Source organism: Podarcis pityusensis (genome assembly GCF_964106645.2).
Source record: "Podarcis pityusensis genome assembly, chromosome: 1".
Lineage (NCBI taxonomy): Eukaryota > Metazoa > Chordata > Lepidosauria > Squamata > Lacertidae > Podarcis > Podarcis pityusensis.
The window spans coordinates 119779302-119802784 of record NC_138028.1 but is presented as its reverse complement, the minus strand read 5'-3'; the positions used below and the strand labels follow the sequence as shown (position 1 = coordinate 119802784).

General features: G+C 46.0%; 1 protein-coding gene across 1 annotated transcript in view; it reads left to right on the top strand.

Annotated features, from left to right (window-relative positions):
- MYO3B (myosin IIIB) overlaps positions 1 to 23483 on the top strand; it is a 296654-nt gene that overhangs the window by 196961 nt on the left and 76210 nt on the right. Inside the window, exons 28-30 of the mRNA XM_080972245.1 lie at positions 9981 to 10092; positions 14295 to 14457; positions 17577 to 17657. Coding sequence (XP_080828371.1) covers positions 9981 to 10092; positions 14295 to 14457; positions 17577 to 17657 — 356 coding nt within the window. The remainder of the gene's footprint in view (positions 1 to 9980; positions 10093 to 14294; positions 14458 to 17576; positions 17658 to 23483) is intronic.

Here is a 23483-nt window from a genome sequence, read left to right as displayed (position 1 = left end):
GGTTAAGAACTTTGCTTCAGGATAAGAACAGAAATCGTGCTCCGGCGGCGCGGCAGCAGCAGGAGGCCCCATTAGCTAAAGTGGTGCTTCAGGTTAAGAACAGTTTCAGGTTAAGATTGGACCTCCGGAACGAATTAAGTACATAACCCAAGGTACCACTGTATTAGTAACATAGAATAAAGTCTGAAAGACCTGATACACAAACCTGTAAAGCAGATGTATGTACATCAAACTGGGAGGGGGGGTATTTTAGTGACATTTTTCTGATTTAAAACAAGATTTTTCTAACTCATTCATACAGTTAGAATATGATGTTGTATAATATATTTGCACTAGTCAGTCATTGTGTGGCCCCCATTGGAGATTGGCACTGTTTAAAACAGGGTTCAGCAAACCTTTTCAGCAAGGGGCCGGTCCACTGTCCCTCCAACCTTGTGGGGGGCCAGACTATATTTTGAAGGGGGGGTGAATGAATTCCTATGCCCCACACATAACCCAGAGATGCATTTTAAATAAAAACACACATTCTACTCATGTAAAAACACCAGGCAGGCCCCACAAATAACCCAGAGGTGCATTTTAAATAAAAGGACACATTCTGCTCATGTAAAAACATGCTGATTCCTGGACCATTCGTGGGCCGGATATAGAAGGCGATTGGGCCAGATCCAGCCCCCGGGTCTTAGTTTGCCTACCCATGGTTTAAAATATAGTGTTCCATGTAGATTCAGCACCATTTCTGCAATTTTGCCTGGTAGGAAAAATTCAGCTGAGCAGACATCATATATACAAATGCAATAGCCTTCCTTCCTTCCACCCAATCTAGACGATAAGCTTATAAATATAAGTTTTTTAAGAGCTAACTGCAAATGCAGAAGAAGAGGAAAAACAATTCTGTTTGCTGCGGCATTCTATTATCAGAAGCAGTCAGTTTGTTACTGATTAGGGTCCTTATTCCCTATTTCATTTTGGTGAAAGTGGTGGCACTCAGATTTGCATTTCTGCCTTTTATTTGCTAATGCTAATGGGGACTCATACAAGTGCATCAAGACAAGGCCCATAGCTTTGATCTTGGCTTAAATTTTCCCAGCTTGTGAAATCTCTCAGAAGGGCCATTTATTACAGAGCAGAGCGCTGCATACGCTATTCATATGCAAGCAAGTATGTTAAGAGATGAGTTTAAATGATGAGTTCATGCAACTCTTGGGCCCCAGGGAAGCAAGGAATGCAGTTGCTGGCAGCTGGGGCAGCCTCAGAATTTGGATTGGAGAAGACCCACTGTGTGGCAGTCTTACTTGTGGGACTGCATGCACCCTCTCCCCCCACCTCAAAATATTGTGGAGTTAGTAACAGCTGTTCTTTCAAGATCTCTGGAATTGTAAAGGTAAAGGGACCCCTGACCATTAGGTCCAGTCACGGATGACTTTGGGGTTGCAGTGCTCATCTCGCTTTATTGGCCAAGGGAGCCGGCGTACAGCTTCCGGGTCATGTGGCCAGCATGACTAAGCCGCTTCTGGCGAACCAGAGCAGCGCACGGAAACACCGTTTACCTTCCCGCCGGAGTGGTACCTATTTATCTACTTGCACTTTGACGTGCTTTCTAACTGCTAGGTTGGCAGGAGCAGGGACCAAGCAATGGGAGCTCACCCCGTTGCGGGGATTCGAACCGCCAGCCTTCTGATTGGCAAGTCCTAGGCTCTGTGGTTTAACCCACAGCGCCACCTGCGTCCCTCTGGAATTGTGGTGGCAGCAAATAAGAAGCATTGCTGATGTTATGTGTAACTGTGGTGTGCTTTCAAAATAAAGGGCATAAGGCATCACCAATGCTAAATGCTAAAGAACTATACTTTCTTTCAGTTCTTTCTCAGAGCCCACACACGTCAATCTCTGTAATCCTTACAACAAGCCTGTCTAGAAAAATAGAATCATAGAGTTGGAAAAGGGCCCAAGGACCATCTAGTCCAGCGGTTCTCAACTTGTGGGTCCCCAGATGTTGTTGGACTACAACTCCCATCATCCCTGAGCTCTGGCCTTGCTAGCTAGGGGTGATGGGAGTTGTAGTTCAACAACATCTGGGGACCCACAGGTTGAGAAAGGCTGAATTCTAGTCCATGGGTAGGCAAACTAAGGCCCAGGGACCGGATCTAGCCCAATCACCTTCTAAATCCGGCCCACAGTCCGTCCGGGAATCAGCATGTTTTTACATGACTAGAATGTGTGCTTTTATTTAAAATGCATCTCTGGGTTATTTGTGGGGCATAGGAATTCATTTATTTTTTCTCTCCAAAATATAGTCCGGCCCCCCACAAGGTCTGAGGGTCAGTGGCTCGGCCTCCTGCTGAAAAAGTTTGCTGACCCCCGATTCTAGTCCAATTCCCTGCAACGCAGGAATCTTTTGCCCAACATAGACCTCAGGTCCATGACCCCGAGATTTAAAAGTCTCATTCTGTACCGACCGAGCTATCCAGCTGTGGAAGATCCCTGCTAATATCCCTGCCTTTCAGGTGACGGGGGTGAAGGTTGAGAGACAATGGTTTGCCTCAGACATCTCATTCATTCTCTGGTAGGTTTATGGATGAAGTAAGCCCATTGGTCAAACCGTTAGCCGTTACTAGAAGAGCACATCAATTCTCTACGTTGATAGGCATTCAGAGCCTGTATGCCTTCACTCCAGGGTGTCCCTAGGGGTTGGCTAGGTTGGCCCCTGCCAAGGGTACAGACCCAGAGGCGTGCAAAAATCGCAAAGAAAGGCAGAGAGAGCTGGCAATTGCCAAGGGCAAAAGGGTTGGTGGGGCAGTGGGGGACAATACATCTCCTTGCCAAGGGCACATGGGAATCTGGGTATACCTCTGAATTCACCCTCTTTGCTGTGACATAGTGTGCTGGTCCTGAGGGTTAACCATGAGACGAGGTCAGAGTCCAGTCCGAGGTCGAGGGTGCAGTAGGGAGACAGTCAGTCAAAGCTGAAGCTGGATCCAAGGCAGGGAGTCGGGTGAGGTCAGGAACTCTGGCAGAAAAGCAGGACAGGGTGCAGGCAGGAACAGGCTACCAACAACGTTGCTCCTGCAACCTGGGACTGGGGCTGGCTTTTATCTGCCCCGAGGCATAGGGCAGCCCCAGTCCACAAGTGACTCGCCTCTCCTGGCCTGGAGGCGAGCACTCCTCCTGCGGGAACTTAGTTCCCTCTGCCTCTCTGCCCTGAGCCTCTGCAGCTCAGGAGAGGCTGGAGGGTTACCGGACCCAGAGGCAACTTCAGCTTCCCCTGACGGGGCTGAGGGTGGAGCACCTGCAGGCAATGGGTCCTCCATCACCTCAGGGGACAGAGCAGACTCAGCTGATGCCTGTACCTGAGGATCCAGCACAGGTGAGGACCCTTCAGGCTCAGGCCCCAGCCCCGGCTCAGCTGGTTCTGGAGGCGGGGAATCCTGTGCAGGCTGGGATTCCTCAGGTTCAGCCTCCGAGTCCGAATCCCAGGCCACCACACATGTGTGTGGGTTTTTTATTTTAAAAAAACTTACTTCATTTCCTTAAGACCTTCACACCTGCAGTTTGCAAAACTCCCTTTGTCACACACCCCTGCTCCAGGGCGTGTTAATCTAGCATTGGAGGGTGGTGGTGGAATTTGGCTTCTGGGGAGCTACTTAGGTCATACTCCCAAGCACAGTGTTTATTTATGAATTTTGTAATCCTATCCCTCAGCTGTATGCAAGCATCAGGGGTGCAGAACAGAATAGAAGTTGGCTGATGTTTTAAAAGGCCTGGGGAAATGAATCTTGCTATGATAAAGACTTAGTAAGTTACCAAGCAAGATTCTCCAGAGATGGCCCAATAGTCAAGAGGATCTTCTGTATGGTCACCACTGGCCTCCTAACATCAGAGGGTCAAAGGGCAGCACCCAGAGAAGGGCCTCTAACAAGGATATTAATGTATAGCCAGGAAGATTTGATTGATTGTTTAGGTGACAGTTATTATGGTGACCACTGCAACATTTGTATGATACATCATTCATTAGTAGTAGTAGTAATAATAGTATTGTTATTATTATTATTATTATTATTATTAATTTGAATGGCTGTTTTTTTTAAAAAAAACAACCAACATTTCCTTAACTATTTGCCTTTATGATTATAAACTATAATTTTACCGTTTTAATATATTTTAAGCAATAAATTAATCTGGGAACTTAGTTAAGGAAGGCTGGCTTACAGATGGAATGAACAAACAACTAAATAAATGTGGGGAGGGGGAAAGAGTCACATTATGGTCCTTCAGGACCCCAAACATGGTCACAATTACCAAACATATTTTAGTAAATTACTGCATACGCTTAGGGTAAGCATGTAAGGGGCAATCCACCATCAGATGTCAGGTGGACTTCGTCTTTCATCATTGGTGAAGGAAGGAGTGACTTTCAGATACAACGAACAGGAAGAGATGGATTTGATGCCGCTTGTAGGACTTGAACTGTGATGAAAGGCAGGAGTCCCCCATGATGCCTGAGGAGAGGGTGATGGTGGTGGCAAGCCTTCTTCTTCTCCACCTGACTGGAGAAGAAATCTGTGTAGGGCGGTGGAAGATAGACAAGCCTGGCTAAGTGGTGGCTTATTTCAGGCGAAGGTGGTTTTGCTTTTGTTTATGAGGCAGGGCAGAGGGAGGCTTGCAGTCGCTGCTTTGTTTTGATCCATGATGAATATTACACCATCCTGTTGACAAATTAGGTTGCCGTTCCATGCACCCATACTTGGAACTATGTTCCACGGAATTGGTAGGAGTCATTTCCAAATACAGTGGTACCTCGGGTTAAGAACTTAATTCATTCTGGAGGTCCGTTCTTAACCTGAAACTGTTCTTAACCTGAGGTACCACTTTAGCTAATGGGGCCTCCCGCTGCCGCCACACAATTTCTGTTCTCATCCTGAAGCAAAGTTCTTAACCCGAGGTACTATTTCTGGGTTAGTGGAGTCTGTAACCTGAAGCGTCTGTAACCTGAGGTACCACTGCAGTTGGTGAACCATGGTAAGTTGGGTTGTTCCTCTACCAAACAAAGTTCCTTGTGGACTATGGTCTGGTGTACAGAGAGAACTGTAGCTTTAAAGGGAGGGAGGGAGAAAGAGACAGCTGGTGATTGCAAGACAGTGTTCCAGAATTAAATGTCACATAATTACGAAGAAGAAGAAGAAGAAGAAGAAGAAGAAGAAGAAGAAGAAGAAGAAGAAGCAGCAGCCATGTGTTATTTTCATAAAATCATCGAATCATAGAATGGGAAGGGACCTCACGGGTCATCTAGTCCAATCCTCTGCAATGCAGGATCTAAGATAAGCTTTTGTGGAAAGGCTTTCCCTGCTGAAAGGCTGCAGTACTCACCAGTTCCTGCCTGCCCTCTCTGCCTTATGTGGTGCTGAGAATGGGACCTGGCAATAGGAACATCTCTCTGACCACTGTAGCCTTTCTGCAGAGGAGAAAATGGTCACGCTGCCTGGCTTTAATCACCCTTCTGGCTCAGACGAAGACGTGGAAGAGGAGGAGTCATCACTTGGGGGGTCATCATCCCCATTCCATAGTGGCCACTCCAACAGTGAAGGAACCAGTGACTGAATTGAGCAGTGGTCATTGAGAGGGTACGGCCAACAGCAAGTTCAGGCCAGTCATCCTTCGGAAGACCTCTTGTTGGCGAAAACAGCACCTTTCCTTGGCTGAGTTCCAGCCAGTACCTGCCTCAGTGACCTGTCCAAGGTTCTGAAAGGCCTGGCCAGTTATGATTCTGCATAGCCAACCTTGACTTGATTATTGGTCTAAATGTGACTCTGCCCATTTCCTGTAAGTGCCACAACCTCAACCCAACCTCCCTTGGAAGTCCCAAGCAAAGCTAAGACAGGTCAGAAGTCCTTAATATGTGTCTCCTATCCTTGGGAAGTTGACAGGGCAAGCCAATATAGGTTTACTCAGAAGTAAGTTCCCATTGAAATAGTGACTTCAAGGCCCAAGGGGAGGAAGAATCTTCATCTCTCTTTTGGGATTTTCAAAAACCTTCCTAGAACCTAGAGAACACTTCAGCAGTTTGATGGACAATGTCATTTACCTTTAACTTTCCGAATTATTCTTAATTTCTAGAACCATGTTCAAGATGCACTGGGAATATGTGGTTCTTTCTTTCTTTCCTTTTTTAATGAAGATGGATATGGAAGTCATTTTTTTTGTAAACTAATTGTAGCCCTGACACACACTAACAGAATCTCAAGCTTAGCCATATTTCAGTGTCAGTGTGCTAAAAGAATGGCTAGCAATTATCTGCTGGATATTAGAAGGGAATTTGGGGAGGGGGGTGAACCTGAAAAAAAAACCCCACTTGAAAGTAACAGACAAGTGCCACTGATCTTGGAATGGGTAAAGGGGGGGGGTCTGGGACATTGCTTCATTAAATGTCAATAAGTTATTCAAAGTTATTAAATAAATAAAGTTTATTTAACTTAAAGTTATTAAAGTAAGTTATTTAAACAATTATCAACTAGTTGAAAGGTTAGATACAAATTTAACAAAATTTATGAAGAGCCTACAGTCAACCAACAGTCCTAAGATATTTGACATTAGACATTAGACATAGTCAACATATGGCCCTCCAGAAGTTTTGAGGACTCCAGCTCCCATTAGCTCTAGCTAACACGGCCAATTTAGATTTAGTTTTGGTGGACAGAGTGCCTGAAGAACTATGGATAGAGGCTCGTAACATTATACAGGAGGCAGCAACTAAAACCATCCCAACGAAAAGGAAATGCAAGAAAACAAAGTGGCTGTCCAACGAGGCCTTACAAATAGCGGGGGAGAGAAGGCAAGCAAAATGCGAGGGAGATAGTGAAAGATACAGGAAACTGAATGCAGATTTCCAAAGAATAGCAAGGAGAGACAAGAAGGCCTTCTTAAACGAGCAATGCAAAGAAATAGAGGAAAACAATAGAATGGGAAAAACCAGAGATCTGTTCAAGAAAATTGGAGATATGAAAGGAACATTTCGTACAAAGATTATCATAATAAAAGACAAAAGTGGAAAGGACCTAACAGAAGAAGACATCAAGAAGAGGTGGCAAGAATACACAGAGGAACTATACCAGAAAGATATGGATGTCTTGTACACCCCAGGTAGTGTGGTTGCTGATCTTGAGCCAGACATCCTGGAGAGTGAAGTCAAATGGGCCTTAGAAAGCACTGCAAATAACAAGGCCAGTAGAAGTGATGGTATTCCAGCTGAACTATTTAAAATTTTAAAAGATGATGCTGTTAATGTTGGCTATTTGCAGTATAGTAACGCTGCAGAGAGCTTGCTGGGGAGACCATGCATTAAAAAGGGACTCAAAAATAACTTAAACAAGGTTTTAATTACAAAAACAAAAACTCCTTATACACTAAATACATCAACAACAAACCAGACCCAACCACCAACCCATCCCCCAGGGTAATGGGAGAGCTAGGTGCTGCTCCTTATATACTACACCCAATTGCTGACACAGCTTAATCAATACAACTTAGCAATACCTGCTATGTTTCACAGCTGTAAAGCTGGGTCTTGTTATTTTGCTCTGGCCCTTGCTCTGGCCCCTTAAAGACATACACATCGGGTGGAACAATGATGAACCTTTACATTTAAAGAAACCATTCAACAGTTAAGTGCTACACTCAATATGCCAGCAAGTTTGGAAAACTCAGCAGTGGCCAGAGGATTGGAGAAGATCAGTTTACATCCCAATCCCAAAGAAGGGCAATGCCAAAGAATGCTCCAACTACTGCACAATTGCACTCATTTCACACGCTAGCAAGGTTATGGTTAAAATTCTACAAGGAAGGCTCAAGCAGTATGTGGACCGAGAACTCCCAGAAGTGCAAGCTGGATTTAGAAGAGGCAGAGGAACCAGAGACCAAATTGCAAACATGCGCTGGATTATGGAGAAAGCTAGAGAGTTCCAGAAAGACATCTACTTCTGCTTCATTGACTATGCAAAAGCCTTTGACTGTGTCGACCACAGCAAACTATGGCAAGTTCTTAAAGAAATGGGAGTGCCTGATCACCTCATCTGTCTCCTGAGAAATCTCTATGTGGGACAAGAAGCTACAGTTAGAACTGGGTATGGAACAACTGATTGTTTCAAAATTGGGAAAGGAGCACAACAAGGCTGTATATTGTCTCCCTGCTTATTTAACTTATATGCAGAATTCATCATGCAAAAGGCTGGGCTGGATGAATCCCAAGCCGGAATTAAGATTGCCGGAAGAAATATCAACAACCTCAGATATGCAGATGACACAACCTTGATGGCAGAAAGTGAGGAGGAATTAAAGAACCTTTTAATGAGGGTGAAAGAGGAGAGTGCAAAATATGGTCTGAAGCTCAACATCAAAAAAACGAAGATCATGGCCACTGGGCCCATCACCTCCTGGCAAATAGAAGGGGAAGAAATGGAGGCAGTGAGAGATTTTACTTTCTTGGGCTCCATGATCACTGCAGATGGTGACAGCAGTCACGAAATTAAAAGACGCCTGCTCATTGGGAGAAAGGCGATGGCAAACCTAGACAGCATCTTAAAAAGCAGAGACATCACCTTGCCAACAAAGGTCCGTATAGTTAAAGCAATGGTTTTCCCAGTAGTGATGTATGGAAGTGAGAGCTGGACCATAAAGAAGGCTGATTGCCGAAGAATTGATGCTTTTGAATTCTGGTGCTGGAGGAGACTCTTGAGAGTCCCATGGACTGCAAGAAGATCAAACCTATCCATTCTGAAGGAAATCAGCCCTGAGTGCTCACTGGAAGGACAGATCCTGAAGCTGAGGCTCCAATACTTTGGCCACCTCATGAGAAGAGAAGACTCCCTGGAAAAGACCCTGATGTTGGGAAAGATGGAGGGCACAAGGAGAAGCGGATGACAGAGGACAAGATGGTTGGATAGTGTTCTCAAAGCTACTAACGTGAGTTTGACCAAACTGCGGGAGGCAGTGGAGGACAGGAGTGCCTGGCGTGCTCTGGTCCATGGGGTCACGAAGAGTCGGACACGACTAAACGACTAAACAACAACACGGCCAATGGTCTGTAGTCATGGGAGTTGTAGTACAACAACATTTGAAAAACATCATGCAGGCTGCTCCTGACTTGGCCTGCTCATGATGACAGGAACTAAGGTGGGGAAAATACTTGAAATTCACAGGTGGGCCATCTCTTGCCTGCAAGCAGCTGGTCATTTGTATTGGCTGCCGAACTCTGAGTACCTATTTCAGTTTGCTCAGAACCAAGCTCTGCACCTGAGCGGAACACAACCCCAAGTGGCTGGGAGCTGGCATGCACAGGAAGTGAGTGGATTTATGCCGACCTCTCCAACTCCTGCACCTAGTTGCTCACAAGAACACCTATTATATTTATTGAGACTTAAGACTATCAAAGAAAAGAGGGGAGGGGGGATTTGCTTATAATACTACAGTGGTACCTCAGGTTACAGATGCTTCAGGTTACAGACCGCGCTAACCCAGAAATAGTATCTCAGGTTAAGAACTTTACCTCAGGATGAGAACAGAAATCGCACAGCGGCAGCAGGAGGCCCCATTACCTAAAGTGGTACCTCGGGTTAAGAACAGTTTCAGGTTAAGAACGGACCTCCGGAACGAATTAAGTTCTTAACCCGAGGTACCACTGTAATCATCTTCATTTTGTCCTTTTTTATATTATTTTTGTTATTGTTATCTCTCCTTCCAGGCACACTCACACACACAGAGAGAGAGAGAGAGAGAGAGAGAGAGAGAGAGACTGCTTTGTGTAACATCAACTTGAAAAAGAGTTCTGGGGAACTTGAAAGCTAACTCACAGTTTTGTGACATTATGTTTCGTGCTAATAAAGGTATTACCCAACTGTGGATTTTGCGGGGTTCACACACAGACACACACACACACTGTTCACCAACCAGCACAGCAACCTTTGCTTTCTTTGTCCTTTCTGTTTCTGTAGGTATTATTACATTGCTTTCAAAGCACACGAAACTCCTCTGCCCAGCAAAGAAAGCTGTGTTGCTATTCTGCAGAAAGCCAAGCTGGAGAAATGGGCACTTGGGAAAACAAAGGTAGGATAAGTTCTATTCCGCTTTGTTTAGATCAAAAGGTATTCAATATGGCAGCCTTGTAACACACCTACTTGTAAGGGGAATGGGAGAAGGAATCTGCTTATCTTTTCTGTGTTTGAAAGCTGACTGTTCTTCTCACAACAGATTCCCACAGATTGTGAACTTGTTTTCTTCCAGACAGCAGCACTGCTTTTGGAGAGAAGGGATGTCCACACACACAACACACACTTTCTCAGACACACATATACACACAGATGACAGTGTTCTTTGGAGATGTGCCAACCTTGAGGAATGCTGCCTCTTGCTCCTTTTGCTATAAGATTTCGGGAAACAAGGGACCTTCTGGGGTAGTAGCTTTTGCAATCAGGGATGTTTCATTGGCAATGCAAAATAGGACCAATGCTTAAAATAGTATGTGGTGCTCCTATTATGTTCTCAGCAGAGCTTAATGGTGCAACTTAAGGGCTGATTCAGATGTCAGAATGCATGGGGGGGGGTGAAGAGAGACAAGCAGTGCATGCCCACCAGGAATAAGATGTCTAAACTGGCCTTCTGCCTAACCTGATAGGGATTCTTCTCCACATACATATCTAATAAGGTGGGGCAGCGTTTAACATGTGCCCTGCTTAACCTTCACATTGTTTCTGCAAATCGGTGCAGGAATGGTGGTGATGCACAGCCCTTCTTGAGAAATTGCCTGTTTGTGTGGGGATGTTTAGGGAGGCAGGAGAGGATTATATTATTCTATGAAACCTTCCTAACTTGCGCTAGCAAGTTCTATGACTTAGCAGAGTTGTTAAACAACCCCCCTTTTAAATTGCACAGTGGTTAGCTAGTTGCAGGCTCATCTGAGCCTCACTATTTAGGATTCCTGGTTTCCCTTTTTATATCCCTCCTAAAATCATAGACACGGCCATCTGATTAAAGTTAACATAAAACTAGTTTACTTACAACATCCAGTTCACAATAAGATCCCTGAAGGCAGACTTAATTTACAGAACAACATATAACTATGTGAACTATCGCATAAGGGAAATAGAATCAAATAGAACAGAAATAGAATCAAGTGACTGCGACTCAGCAGTCATTTCTCCTAACTCTTAGGAACACAAAATAGAGAACAAGAAGAGCAGAACATGGAGGCCGTGTGCTCCTCTGTCCAAGAAGAGGCCAGCATGTGCATTGTAAGAATGTTGTATTTGACTGCAATACGTTTTACATCCCACAGTTTGGTGGCTCCCCCATGTAAAAACACTGCCCACCCATTTAAAAAGTAAGAAAAACCTTGCTGTATCAACACAAAGGTCCATTTAAGCCCATCCTATTTTGCAAAGGTCCCTCTTACAGTGATGAGATGTTGTTATTCATTTGCATGTCTATCCCATCTCTCCCGAGAGGAGCTTTAAGGTGGCATACACAGTTTCCGCCTCCCCATTTCCCCCTTTCAACAACCCTGTGAAGTAGGTCACGCTGAGAGTGAGCAACTGACCCAAAGTCATCCAATGATCTTCATGGCCAAGTGGGGGTGGTGGCCAGCATGACTAAGCCGCTTCTGGCGAACCAGAGCAGCACACGGAAACGCCATTTACCTTCCCACCGGAGCAGTACCTATTTATCTACTTGCACTTTGACGTGCTTTTGAACTGCTAGGTTGGCAGGAGCAGGGACCAAGCAATGGGAGCTCACCCCGTCGCAGGGATTCGAACCACCGACCTTCTGATCGGCAAGCCCTAGGCTCTGTGGTTTAACCCACAGCGCCACCCGCGTCCCTATTAGGAAGGTATAGGCCAGTAAAGAAACAAAAGTTAAGATACTGACAGGAATATTATCTGAAAAACCATAAGCTTGTTAATGTTTGTAAAATAAACTTGTTTTTTGGTTCACTTTTAACAACTGACTGGACTCAGTGTTTTACCGGAGAGTAACTGGTTGGTGGCAGCGGGGAAGCAAGCACAGTGGTGGCACAGGGATCAATAGACCGTTAAACATCAGGGGACGCTGTGTGATCGCCACACCTGCCTCTGGGAAGCAGCTCAAATGTGACATGCTCTTAACGCCACATGCCATTTGAACCTGGTCCTCTTCCAGGGTTGGTTTTTCTCCAGCTGAAACTGCAGCTTCCTCTCACATCTCCACCTTAACTGGGTGCTCTTGTAGCAAGCAAGGGTTGGAAGAAAGTCTCTTTCTGCCCACTTCCCGGCACCTGGAGTGTTGTTGCTGCATCCCCAACAAATATAATTTCCCCAGGGTGCCTGGAATTCATTGCAGGGAGATCAGAAGCACCAGAAGGATTCCCTGAAACCAAGAATAAAGAAAATTCAGGTTTACTACTGCTGGAAAACAAAGCCATTCTGAGTAAAAGCTTGTATTTGCCAATCGTGGAGTCCTGAGGTTAACAAAAAGAAAGGTACAACACTGACTGACTGAACCAGGGGGAAGAAAGAAGTAAATCCTGAGAGAGAGAAATAATGTCTAGGTACTAACTGTAGGGGACACAGGTGGGGCTGTGGGTTAAACCACAGAGCCTAGGACTTGCCGATCAGAAGGTCAGTGGTTCGAATCCCTGCGACGGGGTGAGCTCCCGTTGCTTGGTCCCTGCTCCTGCCAACCTAGCAGTTCGAAAGCACGTCAAAGTGCAAGTAGATAAATAGGTACTGCTCCGGTGGGAAGGTAAATGGCGTTTCCGTGCGCTGCTCTGGCTTGCCAGAAGCGGCTTAGTCATGCTGGCCACATGACCAGCATGACCAGTTCAAGAAGGACACTGACAAACTGGAACATGTCCAGAGGAGGGCAACCAAAATGGTCAAAGGCCTGGAAACGATGCCTTATGAGGAACGGCTAAGGGAGCTGGGCATGTTTAGCCTGGAGAAGAGGAGGTTAAGGGGTGATATGATAGCCATGTTCAAATATATAAAAGGATGTCACATAGAGGAGGGAGAAAGGTTGTTTTCTGCTGCTCCAGAGAAGCGGACACGGAGCAATGGATCCAAACTACAAGAAAGAAGATTCCACCTAAACATTAGGAAGAACTTCCTGACAGTAAGAGCTGTTCGACAGTGGAATTTGCTGCCAAGGAGTGTGGTGGAGTCTCCTTCTTTGGAGGTCTTTAAGCAGAGGCTTGACAACCATATGTCAGGAGTGCTCTGATGGTGTTTCCTGCTTGGCAGGGGGTTGGACTCGATGGCCCTTGTGGTCTCTTCCAACCCTATGATTCTATGACCCGGAAGCTGTATGCCAGCTCCCTCGGCCAGCAAAGCGAGATGAGTACTGCAACCCCAGAGTTGGCCACGACTGGACCTAATGGTCGGGGGTCCCTTTACCTTTTACTAACTGTAGAAAGAAACACTGAGGGAAGATTAGGTTGCCTTTCTTTCTACACCTCAACCCCCCACCCACATTTCAAGTAACTCACCACAGGTATTGTTGCTTTACTCCCAAAAGTAATAAGGTTTGGGGGTACTCACAGGTCAGTTGGGTGAGGGATTTGTCATTCTCCTAGTTATGCCACCAGGAGCGTGAGAACTGAGCTCAGTAAAAAGAAGCTGTTTTTCATGGTGGGTGGGTGGAGGAGAACCTGTTTGCTGTAGGGATGGATGGACCTATCCATTTCGATCTCTCAGTTTCTCATTCTGCCAATCATAAATTCGATTAACAAATTGCTGCTGAAATGTGGGAGATATTTTTTTTAAATCCTCATGAAGCACCAGGATTTTAGTGTGCGTCTCTCCTAATAAACACGTTTGTATGCAGTTTTTCCTGCCGCACACATACACCATGCATTATTTTCACTAATATACGCATTTCTGCCCAGCACTTTAACATATGCATTTTTGTACACATTGATTGGCTGGGTAGCCATGCTGCAAAATTTAAAGGAGTTTGAACGATGGCTGTGTTTTGGTTCTCGTATCGTTTTGCAAAGTGTGAATTTGGTACGTTCGCCTTTAAATGCAAACTTAATCCGTTTCCTTTCCCATCCCATGCTTGCCAGAACCCAGCCTAGGAAATAATAACAGCCATCACCATAAAGAAATGCTATGCTACACATTCATTTACGAGCAATGTGGCAATGTACTTGACAATGCAACAGCCAGCATCACTGTTCCTTTCGCTATCACCCTCCAGAGTCCAGAACTCCCTCGTTAATTATTTTCTCGTACTTACGTGTCACATCACGTTTGACCTTGTTGGTTTCATTGCAGGTTTTCTTGAAGTATTACCACGTTGAACAACTGAACTTGTTTCTGCGTGAAGTTATAGGCAGGGTGGTGACTATGCAGGCTTATACGAAAGGATGGCTTGGAGCTAGGAGGTACAAGAAACTCAAAGAGAAAAGAACAAACAGTGCCATTGCCATTCAGTCAGGTAAATGTTCCCGAGTTCCCCTATATCATAGATGATCCCAGAGTTTCAAGCTGTTAAATTGCACACAAATTGCCTATTCGTTTTCTTAATAGCTGGATGTTAAACCCCAAATAACATGTGGTGGGTTCTTCCTCTCCAGTTAACTGATGCCAGCATTACGCAGATTCATTGCTAACTTATCAACTTTGTAATCGCTAATGTCTTTGCTTAAACACATTTATAGGCTTTGCCTGTAAACAAAAGAAGAGCAGTGCTGTTAATTGTCTCTTCTGGGCTATGAAGCACACAAGAGAAATGAAGGGCTGCCTGGTGTGGTTGATTTTTTTTTAAGGAAAGAGTACGCACATCTACATTCCAAATGATTGCTGTGTCTGCTGGGCCTGTTTCTGGAATGCCATATATTCCTTCAGTTTGAATGCAGAACCTGTTTGGTCTAGAGGCTATGTTAGACTTCTTAGGATGCTCAGCATAGGAGGGATTTGTTTAAGGACACAAAAGAATCCCCAACAAACTGCCTGCCGTTTCTGCATTTTTTCAGTGGCCTACTGAATGCTCTGCATATATTATAGAATCATATTGTTGGCAGGGACCACAAGGCTCATCTAGTCCAATCAGTGGTGTAGCGTGGGTTGTCAGCACCCAGCACATAGGGAAACGTACAGAGTACACATCTGCATTCAGCTGCCCAATGGCATCTGCATCACCTGGGAGATCACAGCCGCAGAGATAAGAGTCATTCCATTTATCTGGAGAGGTCATTTCTTGGTTCTCATTGAGAAGCCGTTTTTAGTGGAGCCCAACGACGGAAACACTCAGCCGGATTGAGGCAGCACCAGGTGCTGAAATTTTGCACCCCTAACAATTTTGCGCCCGAGGCAACTGCCCCTGTGCCCCATCCCCGCTACGCCACTGAGCCCAGCCTCCTGCAGCCCAGGACTCTTTTACCCAACCCACAACCCTGAGATTAAGGATCTCATGAATGAGCTATCCAGGATGGGATAACTCCATATACCCTGCCCTTGAAAATGTTACCTTTCAGATGTTTTTAAAGGCTACCGTCAACAAGAAGGATAGGCTCTCAGCACATGAAAGAGACCTCACAGAGGAATTTTATCATTTGTATTTTACACTGGGGGGAGATGTTAGAGTTGTATGCTGTGTTATTGCCTGCTGATGAGCAGTGCAAGGCCGAAAGCAGCTTCTGATCTGGCAGGTGCCTTCCCTCAGAGCCAAAAAAAGCAAGGACATTGTTCCTTATAGGCCTCTGCCTCCAGGGTTGTCTCCTTTCACATTGAGAGAGAGTGCTTTGCTGGGTTGAAAGCAAGCGTGAGTCACATGTGAGTCAAGGACCCTCCACCCGCAAAGGATTATAGTAAGACACAAAGACACATTATTTTAGGTTAATGGGCAAAATTAGGCCACAACTTTTATTGGTTACAGCATGTGAGTAGTATTGGCTTAGGCATTGGATGAAACAGCAATACAAGACTCCACCCCGCACAGCCGGGAGTCATACTGGGGTTAAGAAGAAGAGTTTGGATTTGATATCCCACTTTATCACTACCTGAAGGAGTCTCAAAGCGGCTCACAATCTCCTTTCCCTTCCTCTCCCACAACAAACACTCTGTGAGGTGAGTGGGGCTGAGAGACTTCAGAGAAGTGTGACTAGCCCAAGGTCACCCAGCAGCTGCATGTGGAGGAGCGGGGAAGCAAACCCGGTTCACCAGATTACGAATCTACCACTCCTAGCCACTACACCACACTCGCTCCCAACCAATTAACAACCAATGGGAGGAGCTTGTTGATGCAAATACAACTGGAAGCTTCCCCATGACGTCACCGGGGGTCGTGCCATGGCCTTAGCCACCAGCAGGGCTTTGGACAGGATCCGCGACCGCCGGATTCCTTTAACAGAATACCCAAAAGAGGAGGGGTAGATAATGGCCCATACCAAGTCCTCCAACACAGCACACATATTCCAATGCCTAACCGCCAATACCAGAAAGTTGTGGCAAATTGCTACGAGGTAGGAGGAAAAACCAAGAGGCTGGTGCCAATTTGCCAAATGGATAAAAAAAGTTCTACCAGGCCCCTTGGGCAACAAAGGCAACCAACTGAAGTCCATAGCAAGGTCAATATGCAAAAGAAGCTGACCTAAGAGAAAGGGAGGGCGGGAGATCCGAACTTCGGAAAGAAGGAACTGAATGGGAGCTGAGCGCTGCCGCGGCTGTTTAAACGCGGCTAGCCCCGCCCACCAGCTGGCCCTATTGGTCGGCTGGAGGCTGCTCCCGCTCACAACCCCTCCCCTCTGGGAGGAGGAGAGGCTTTCTAACCTGATGCGGGGAAGGGTTCGGTGAGACTTGTGGGCCATCTTTTACTCAGCCCTGCCTCTGCCTCTCTCTGCCCTGTCCATTTTTTTGCTAAGACGGGAGGAAAGGTTCCTATTTAAACAGGAACACAGTGGCATCCCATAGTCCACAGCTGATGGTGCTCCTAAATGCTTTCCATTACGTCAGCAGCACAGCTGACCTCCAGTGCAGGCAGACAGATGTTACTGCAGATTGTAGCCTAGTTCAGATCCCAAAAGCTGGAAATATATCAGAGAGCATCTTGTGCTGGCACAGACATGAGGGGTGGCATTGGTCTTCATCACATCAAGATGTAACGGATGTGCTTCTTGTATTGTTCTGTGTAGGGACCTGGGGGCTAAAAGGTTGCCGCTACTCTGACCTTTAAAAAACAACAATGGTTCACCCTTAGTTGCTGAAGCGCTGGGCACCATGTTCTGAATTTGCATATATTCAAACAACTCAACACATGCAAACAAGCATTCGGCCACTGTTTTTCTTCCCACTGGGGGAGGTGGCAAACGTAATCAAAGAGCCCACGCTGTGACAGAAAGGCTGAAGGAACTGTTTGAAGCCACAGGGAGCTGCTTAAACCTACTTCAATCATGAGCCCAGCATTCAACAGGCCACTTAACCGGGAGAGCGCTTTGGTGGGGTGAGGAAGAAGGCTGAGGCCAGAAGGGATCAAAACAGTGGCCCGTTTTTCTGACTCTGCGGCAGCCTTTCCTTTAAAGCGAACCTAATTCACAACACATGGCTTTGTATTTTTAGCCTGGAGAGGATATGATGCACGCAGGAAGTTCAAGGATATAAAGAACAGAAGAACTGATGCTGCTATTCATATTCAAGCAGGTAATTAAAACAATATTTTCACAGCTGACACCTATTTTACTGCGGGTAACTTCCCATGTCAGTGTTTGTGTCTGGCAGAAATCAAGCACAGCCAAAACAAAAGGAACTTAAACGCGCTTCTCCTGGCTGCTCGCTTACCTGTGCCAGAAGTTCAAATTCAGCATTCAGGCACCTGATGGAGAAGCTGGCTCTGACCAGGGTCCACATGACTCAACTCATAATACAGCAGCCCTATTGTCAGTCTTACAGGCATCCCAGCATTCTGTGTTATATCATTGCTACCCTTTGGGGAGGGACGCGGGTGGCACTGTGGGTTAAACCACAGAGACTAGGACTTGCCGATCAGAAGGTCGGCGGTTCGAATCCCCGCGATGAGGTGCGCTCCCATTGCTCGGTCCCAGCTCCTGCCAACCTAGCAGTTCGAAAGCACATCAAAGTGCAAGTAGATAAATAGGTACCGCTCCGGCGGGAAGGTAAACGGCATTTCCGTGCGCTGCTCTGGTTTGCCAGAAGTGGCTTAGTCATGCTGGCTACATGACCCAGAAGCTGTATGCCGGCTCCATCAGCCAATAAAGCGAGATGAGCGCCGCAACCCCAGAGTCGGTCACGACTGGACCTAATGGTCAGGGGTCCCTTTACCTTTACCTTTACCCTTTAGGGGGAAAACCCTTGGTATGGTTTTTTTTAAAAAAAACTTTTCTTCAGAAAAAGCAAACGAGATGCTAAGGTGCTCATTATCCAATGGGGTAATACAGTGGTACCTCGGGTTACATACGCTTCAGGTTACAGACTCTGCTAACCCAGAAATATTACCTCGGGTTAAGAGCTTTGCTTCAGGGTGAGAACAGAAATCGCGCGGCGGGGGCGGGAGGCCCCATTAGCTAAAGTGGTGCTTCAGGTTAAGAACAGTTTCAGGTTAAGAATGGACCTCTGGAACGAATTAACTACGTAACCAGAGTTTCCACTGTACATCTTTAGAGTAGGCAGATTCATACCATTTTTCATAAGAGGTAGTCAAGGTGCATTCAGTTAGGAACTCTGAAATAAATGGGACCGATATGAGGAAAGCCTTGGCATGTTCTAGACTAAAGGCAAGTGTGCAGAACTTCCCCACCTGCCTCTTCCTCACAGCACACACACACACCCCACCACCAGTTGTTGTTTTTTTGAGGCATAAAATAAAAATGGGGGAGTTCAACACAAAGTTTATTTGTTTGTTTATTATTGTGGGCTGAGTCGTGGTGCCACCACACCTGCACCCCCATGCAGTGGCTAAATGTAAGATGTGATTAATAAACTCAAGCAGAAAATGATGTGGGTTAGAAATGGCCACAACTTCATTGATATAGGTGGATTTTTGGCTCAGGCATTGGGTGTATAACTGTTCCAGGCCCCCCAGACCTAATAATAATAATAATAATAATAATAATTTTTAAAAGGTAAAGGAACTCAGTTCCTCCAAGTTCCTGCTTATAAATAAAAACAACAACCCCGCCCACAACTCCCTGGAAATTCTCCGCTGAGGGATGCTTCCAAATAAGCTGGGCTGCGACACAGGAAACTTGATAGGTATCCCGCAAATTTGGACAAAGGCAACAACTGTGAGGTGGTGCTTTGTCAGCCTATTCAATACCTATGTCTTTCCATTCCAATGGGATGCGGGTGGCGCTGTGGTCTAAACCACTGAGCCTCTTGGGCTTGCTGATAATAAGGTTGGTTTCGATTCCCCGCGACAGGGTGTCCCTGCTCCTGCCAACCTAGCAGTTCGAAAGCACGCCAGTGCAAGTAGATAAATAGATACCGCTGCGGCGGGAAGGTAAACAGTGTTTCCATGCGCTCTGGTTTCCATCACAGTGTTCCATTGCGCCAGAAAAGGTTTAGTCATGCTGGCCACATGCCAGCTCCCTCAGCCTGAAAGCGAGATGAGCACCACAACCCCATAGTCACCTTTGACTGGACTTAACCATCGAGGGGTCCTTTACCTTTTTGCCTTTACCTTTCCATTCCAGTCCTGTCCCTCTTGCATTATTATTGCTATGAGGGTGCAGGTTCCCTGGTAGTATTCATCAGGAAATGCTTTTCCCAGGATCGTATACCATGCACTCTCGGAGAGCTTTGTTTATACTGCAGTGTTTATACTCTAGGGTTGCCTCTGAGCGCAGAAATTCCCATCGCTCAGCTGAGCTCATCACCGCCTCCCATGGTTGTGGGGCAGGGGCACTCAGTCCATACCTGCCATAGGTGTGTGAGGCCTTAGAAGGCACTCCCCACCACGTGCACGAGGAGGGATGCTGCGTCTAGAAACACCTTCAATAATAAAAGGGGTTTTTGATGCTCAAATGGTCCAATTCACTTATTCAGCCAATGTATGCATCTGATCCTCTGTAGCCGGCACTTGGAAAACAACTCCACATTTCTGCCAGGCTCAGAAGGAATGGCATATTTATCACTCGCTGTGCCCTGCATTGATGCGCAGGCAGCGCCGCTCCCAGAGGAAGGCACAGCTGTTTTCGAAGTTTGATACTGTGGTTGCCAGGCAGTTGCCTCGGGACGGGTTTTGATGGTTGGGCACCAGCTGTTCCTCCTTGTAGCACTTGAGAAGGCAGGCCATAACCAAACCAGGCAGGGACAGCACCAGAATTTTTTTAAAAAATGGGGTGGGGTGGGGACACAGAGGAGGCAAAGTGTATTTCTAGGTGGGTGAGTTGAGTTGTGTCCTGTATGCTAAGATCTCTGAAATAAAAATAATGGTATGTTAATGACCGAAGTTCAGCAATGAAGGGCAGGTGAGAGCCAGTGTGGTGCAGTGGTTAAGAGCAGTAGTCTCGTAATCTGGGGAACCGGGTTCGCGTCTCCGCTCCTCCACATGCAGCTGCTGGGTGACCTTGGGCCAGTCACACTTCTTTGAAGTTTCTCAGCCCCACTCACCTCACAGAGTGTTTGTTGTGGGGGAGGAAGGGAAAGGAGAATGTTAGCCGCTTTGAGACTCCTTAAAAGGGAGTGAAAGGCGGGATATCAAATCCAAACTCTTCTTCTTCATGGAGGAAGGGGTGCTTTGCTTGAGGGGAGGCTTACGTGCCCTTCCCAGTGCTGCCCGTGAAACCAGGCCCTGTGGCTGCGAGCCTTTCCCGTTCTGCTGGAGGCTAGTGCAGCGTGAGCCACCTCAAGACACAAATACGTGCATTCCCTGTTAGGCATGACAGCCCACAGTTGATGAAGCGTAGCAAGGACAACAAACATTTCTAAATCAAATTCTAGTTCCCAGAAAAGTGGCTTGTCATGGTATCGGATTGGATGCTTTAACATGGATATTTATTCCTGCTAATGGAGCGAGTTATATGAAGTGTAGGTGTGTTCCCACGAGGCAAGACACAGTGATAGCAACAAGAACCTTTATTAAACTAACAGAACTGGACAACGGGCAAAGCAACTGCTTATATACATTTCTGAAGGGCTGGGCCCCTCCCACTCCCACTGCCATTGGCTGTCTAAACTTCCAAGCCGCGAATCATGACTCAGGGTTTAGGGGCCAATGGTAGAGGCCCAAATCCTGAAATGTTCTGTGATTGGATATCATGTATCGAATCGGAACACAGGGGCTCAGAATCCTTAGTCCAGACTCAAGCTCAGGCAAACACAGACCACCAAATACATAGCGTTAACGTGGATATTTATTCCTGCAAATAGAGCAAGTTATATATTATCTTAGCCATTTTATTTATCGGGCACTCATGGGCACTTTTGCCCCAAACAAATCGCACCACTGGTATGGTAGGCCGGCTACTCTTTTCAGCAGCCATTTTGTGCTGGCACACACAATACGTCTATTGATAGATGCGTACCGGCGCCGCATATATATTTTTGAACCAAGAAAAGCACTAATGATAGCAATAAGATAGTGTCATTTCCTCCATCCTTGAGGAGAGCAGCTTTGTTATGGGGGGGGGTGAATGTGTTTCCTGGACATGGGGTGCTGCGCGAATGTTGGGGATGCGGAATGGAAAACCAGGAAAGGGAGAATAGAGTGGAATGGGAGGAACCAAGAGCAGAAGCACTCTTCGCAGCAACAGGTTAAGGCAAGTCCAACTTGTTTATCTCTACATCCATATTTCCAAAATATAAGCAAATACTATATGTAGCCATTCCCCCCCTGGTTTTGCTAGACTACAGATGTGCAATGCTCAGAGTACTGTGGTACCTCGGGTTACATACACTTCAGGTTACATACGCTTCAAGTTACACACTCCGCTAACCCAGAAATAGTGCTTCAGGTTAAGAAATTTGCTTCAGGATGAGAACAGAAATCGGGCTCCGGTGGCGCGGCAGCAGCAGGAGGCCCCATTAGCTAAAGTGGTGCTTCAGGTTAAGAACAGTTTCAGGTTAAGTACAGACCTCCGGAACGAATTAAGTACTTAACCTGAGGTACCACTGTATGATGCCTTTTCTATGGCTCTTTCAGTGCCAGATGAAGACTTTTGTTATTCATCCCAGTTTCTAAATAACATTTTGAATCTGCTGTGGACTGCTGTGGCTTAGTGTGGTTTCAATACAAACCGTAAACTACTAGTTATACTGTCTTTGTTATGAGGAAAGCTTCTCTTTTGCCCACCCCCCCTCTTTTATCACTTACTGTTGATTTTAATTATTGCATCCTGTGTTTTCAGTATTGCCTTCACAAGCCACTCGGGGAATGTTTATTGATGGGTAGTCAAATAATTTATTTTAAAAACACATGAATGCTCGTGTTAGATCAACACTGCTGGTGTTGCGAAGACACCCCCCCCCCCCCCAGTGCTCACAATGGGGTTGTAATTAAGGGACAATGTTTCATTCACAAGAAATATGATCAGCCTAACACTGAAAGCACAAGGAATTTTGATTCTACAAAGTGCACCAGTTGCACTTGTTACCTAGGCATTCAAAGAACTATCTAATTAAAATATATGTCTCTGGAAAAAAAACGAAAAGAAAGGAAAAGGAGAATGTTACAGGGGTGGGGAGGAAGAAAGGTGGTCTTGAAATTTAGGAAGCACTTGGCTTACTTGTTTCTACAGTGCGGCTGATACTGAGATTTGTTTCCCTTTCATCTCCTTCCCAGTAAAAGCAGCACTGAGGCTTATCCCTTTAGCTTCCTCAGAACTTCCTTTCAGAATTCCCGATCTATTACCAGCACATTCACATACCAGAAACAAGATGCCTTTTCATGCTGTCAACCTTTTTCATCTGAAATGTAAATTAATTCTTGCCTTGACAGAGATCAAAGGGGGGGTATTAACCTTATTGGACCCTTCCCTCATCAGAATCTGTTCCAAAGACTATGAGGCTGGTGTTGTTGGGATGTGGGGAAAGGTGGAGGGGGGGGCGCACAGTCTTCAGTGTTATCTATGGCCCTCCTGCAGGCAGGTCCCCCTGTCTACAAGTTGCCATTTCAAAGGCAGTGGTTTCTTTTGTAAATGACCTTATCATTGCTTCATACTGTGTGAAAAATGATTTGCCTGAATAATTCTTCCAGGATTAGCCTGCTCATTTTAATTGTTGCAAGGGGCGGTGGAGGGGGAAGGCCTTCATTCAGATTTCAGGATATCCTCTGAGTGGTTTTGACAGCAAGAGATCTTGGCCGGATAGAAAAATGTACATATGGCTTCTGATCGGGGGGGGGGGGGGCTGAACCCCTCTTGATTTGTTCAGGTTGCTCATTTCCTTGCAGTGCGGTCTTTTGAGGCGGGCTGCATTTGCATTTTGAAAATAAACAGATGCCTTTCGCATACCCCAGCGGCTGGGCTAGGCGTTCTCAGTGGAACCAAGGAGAACAGCAGCAGACATCAG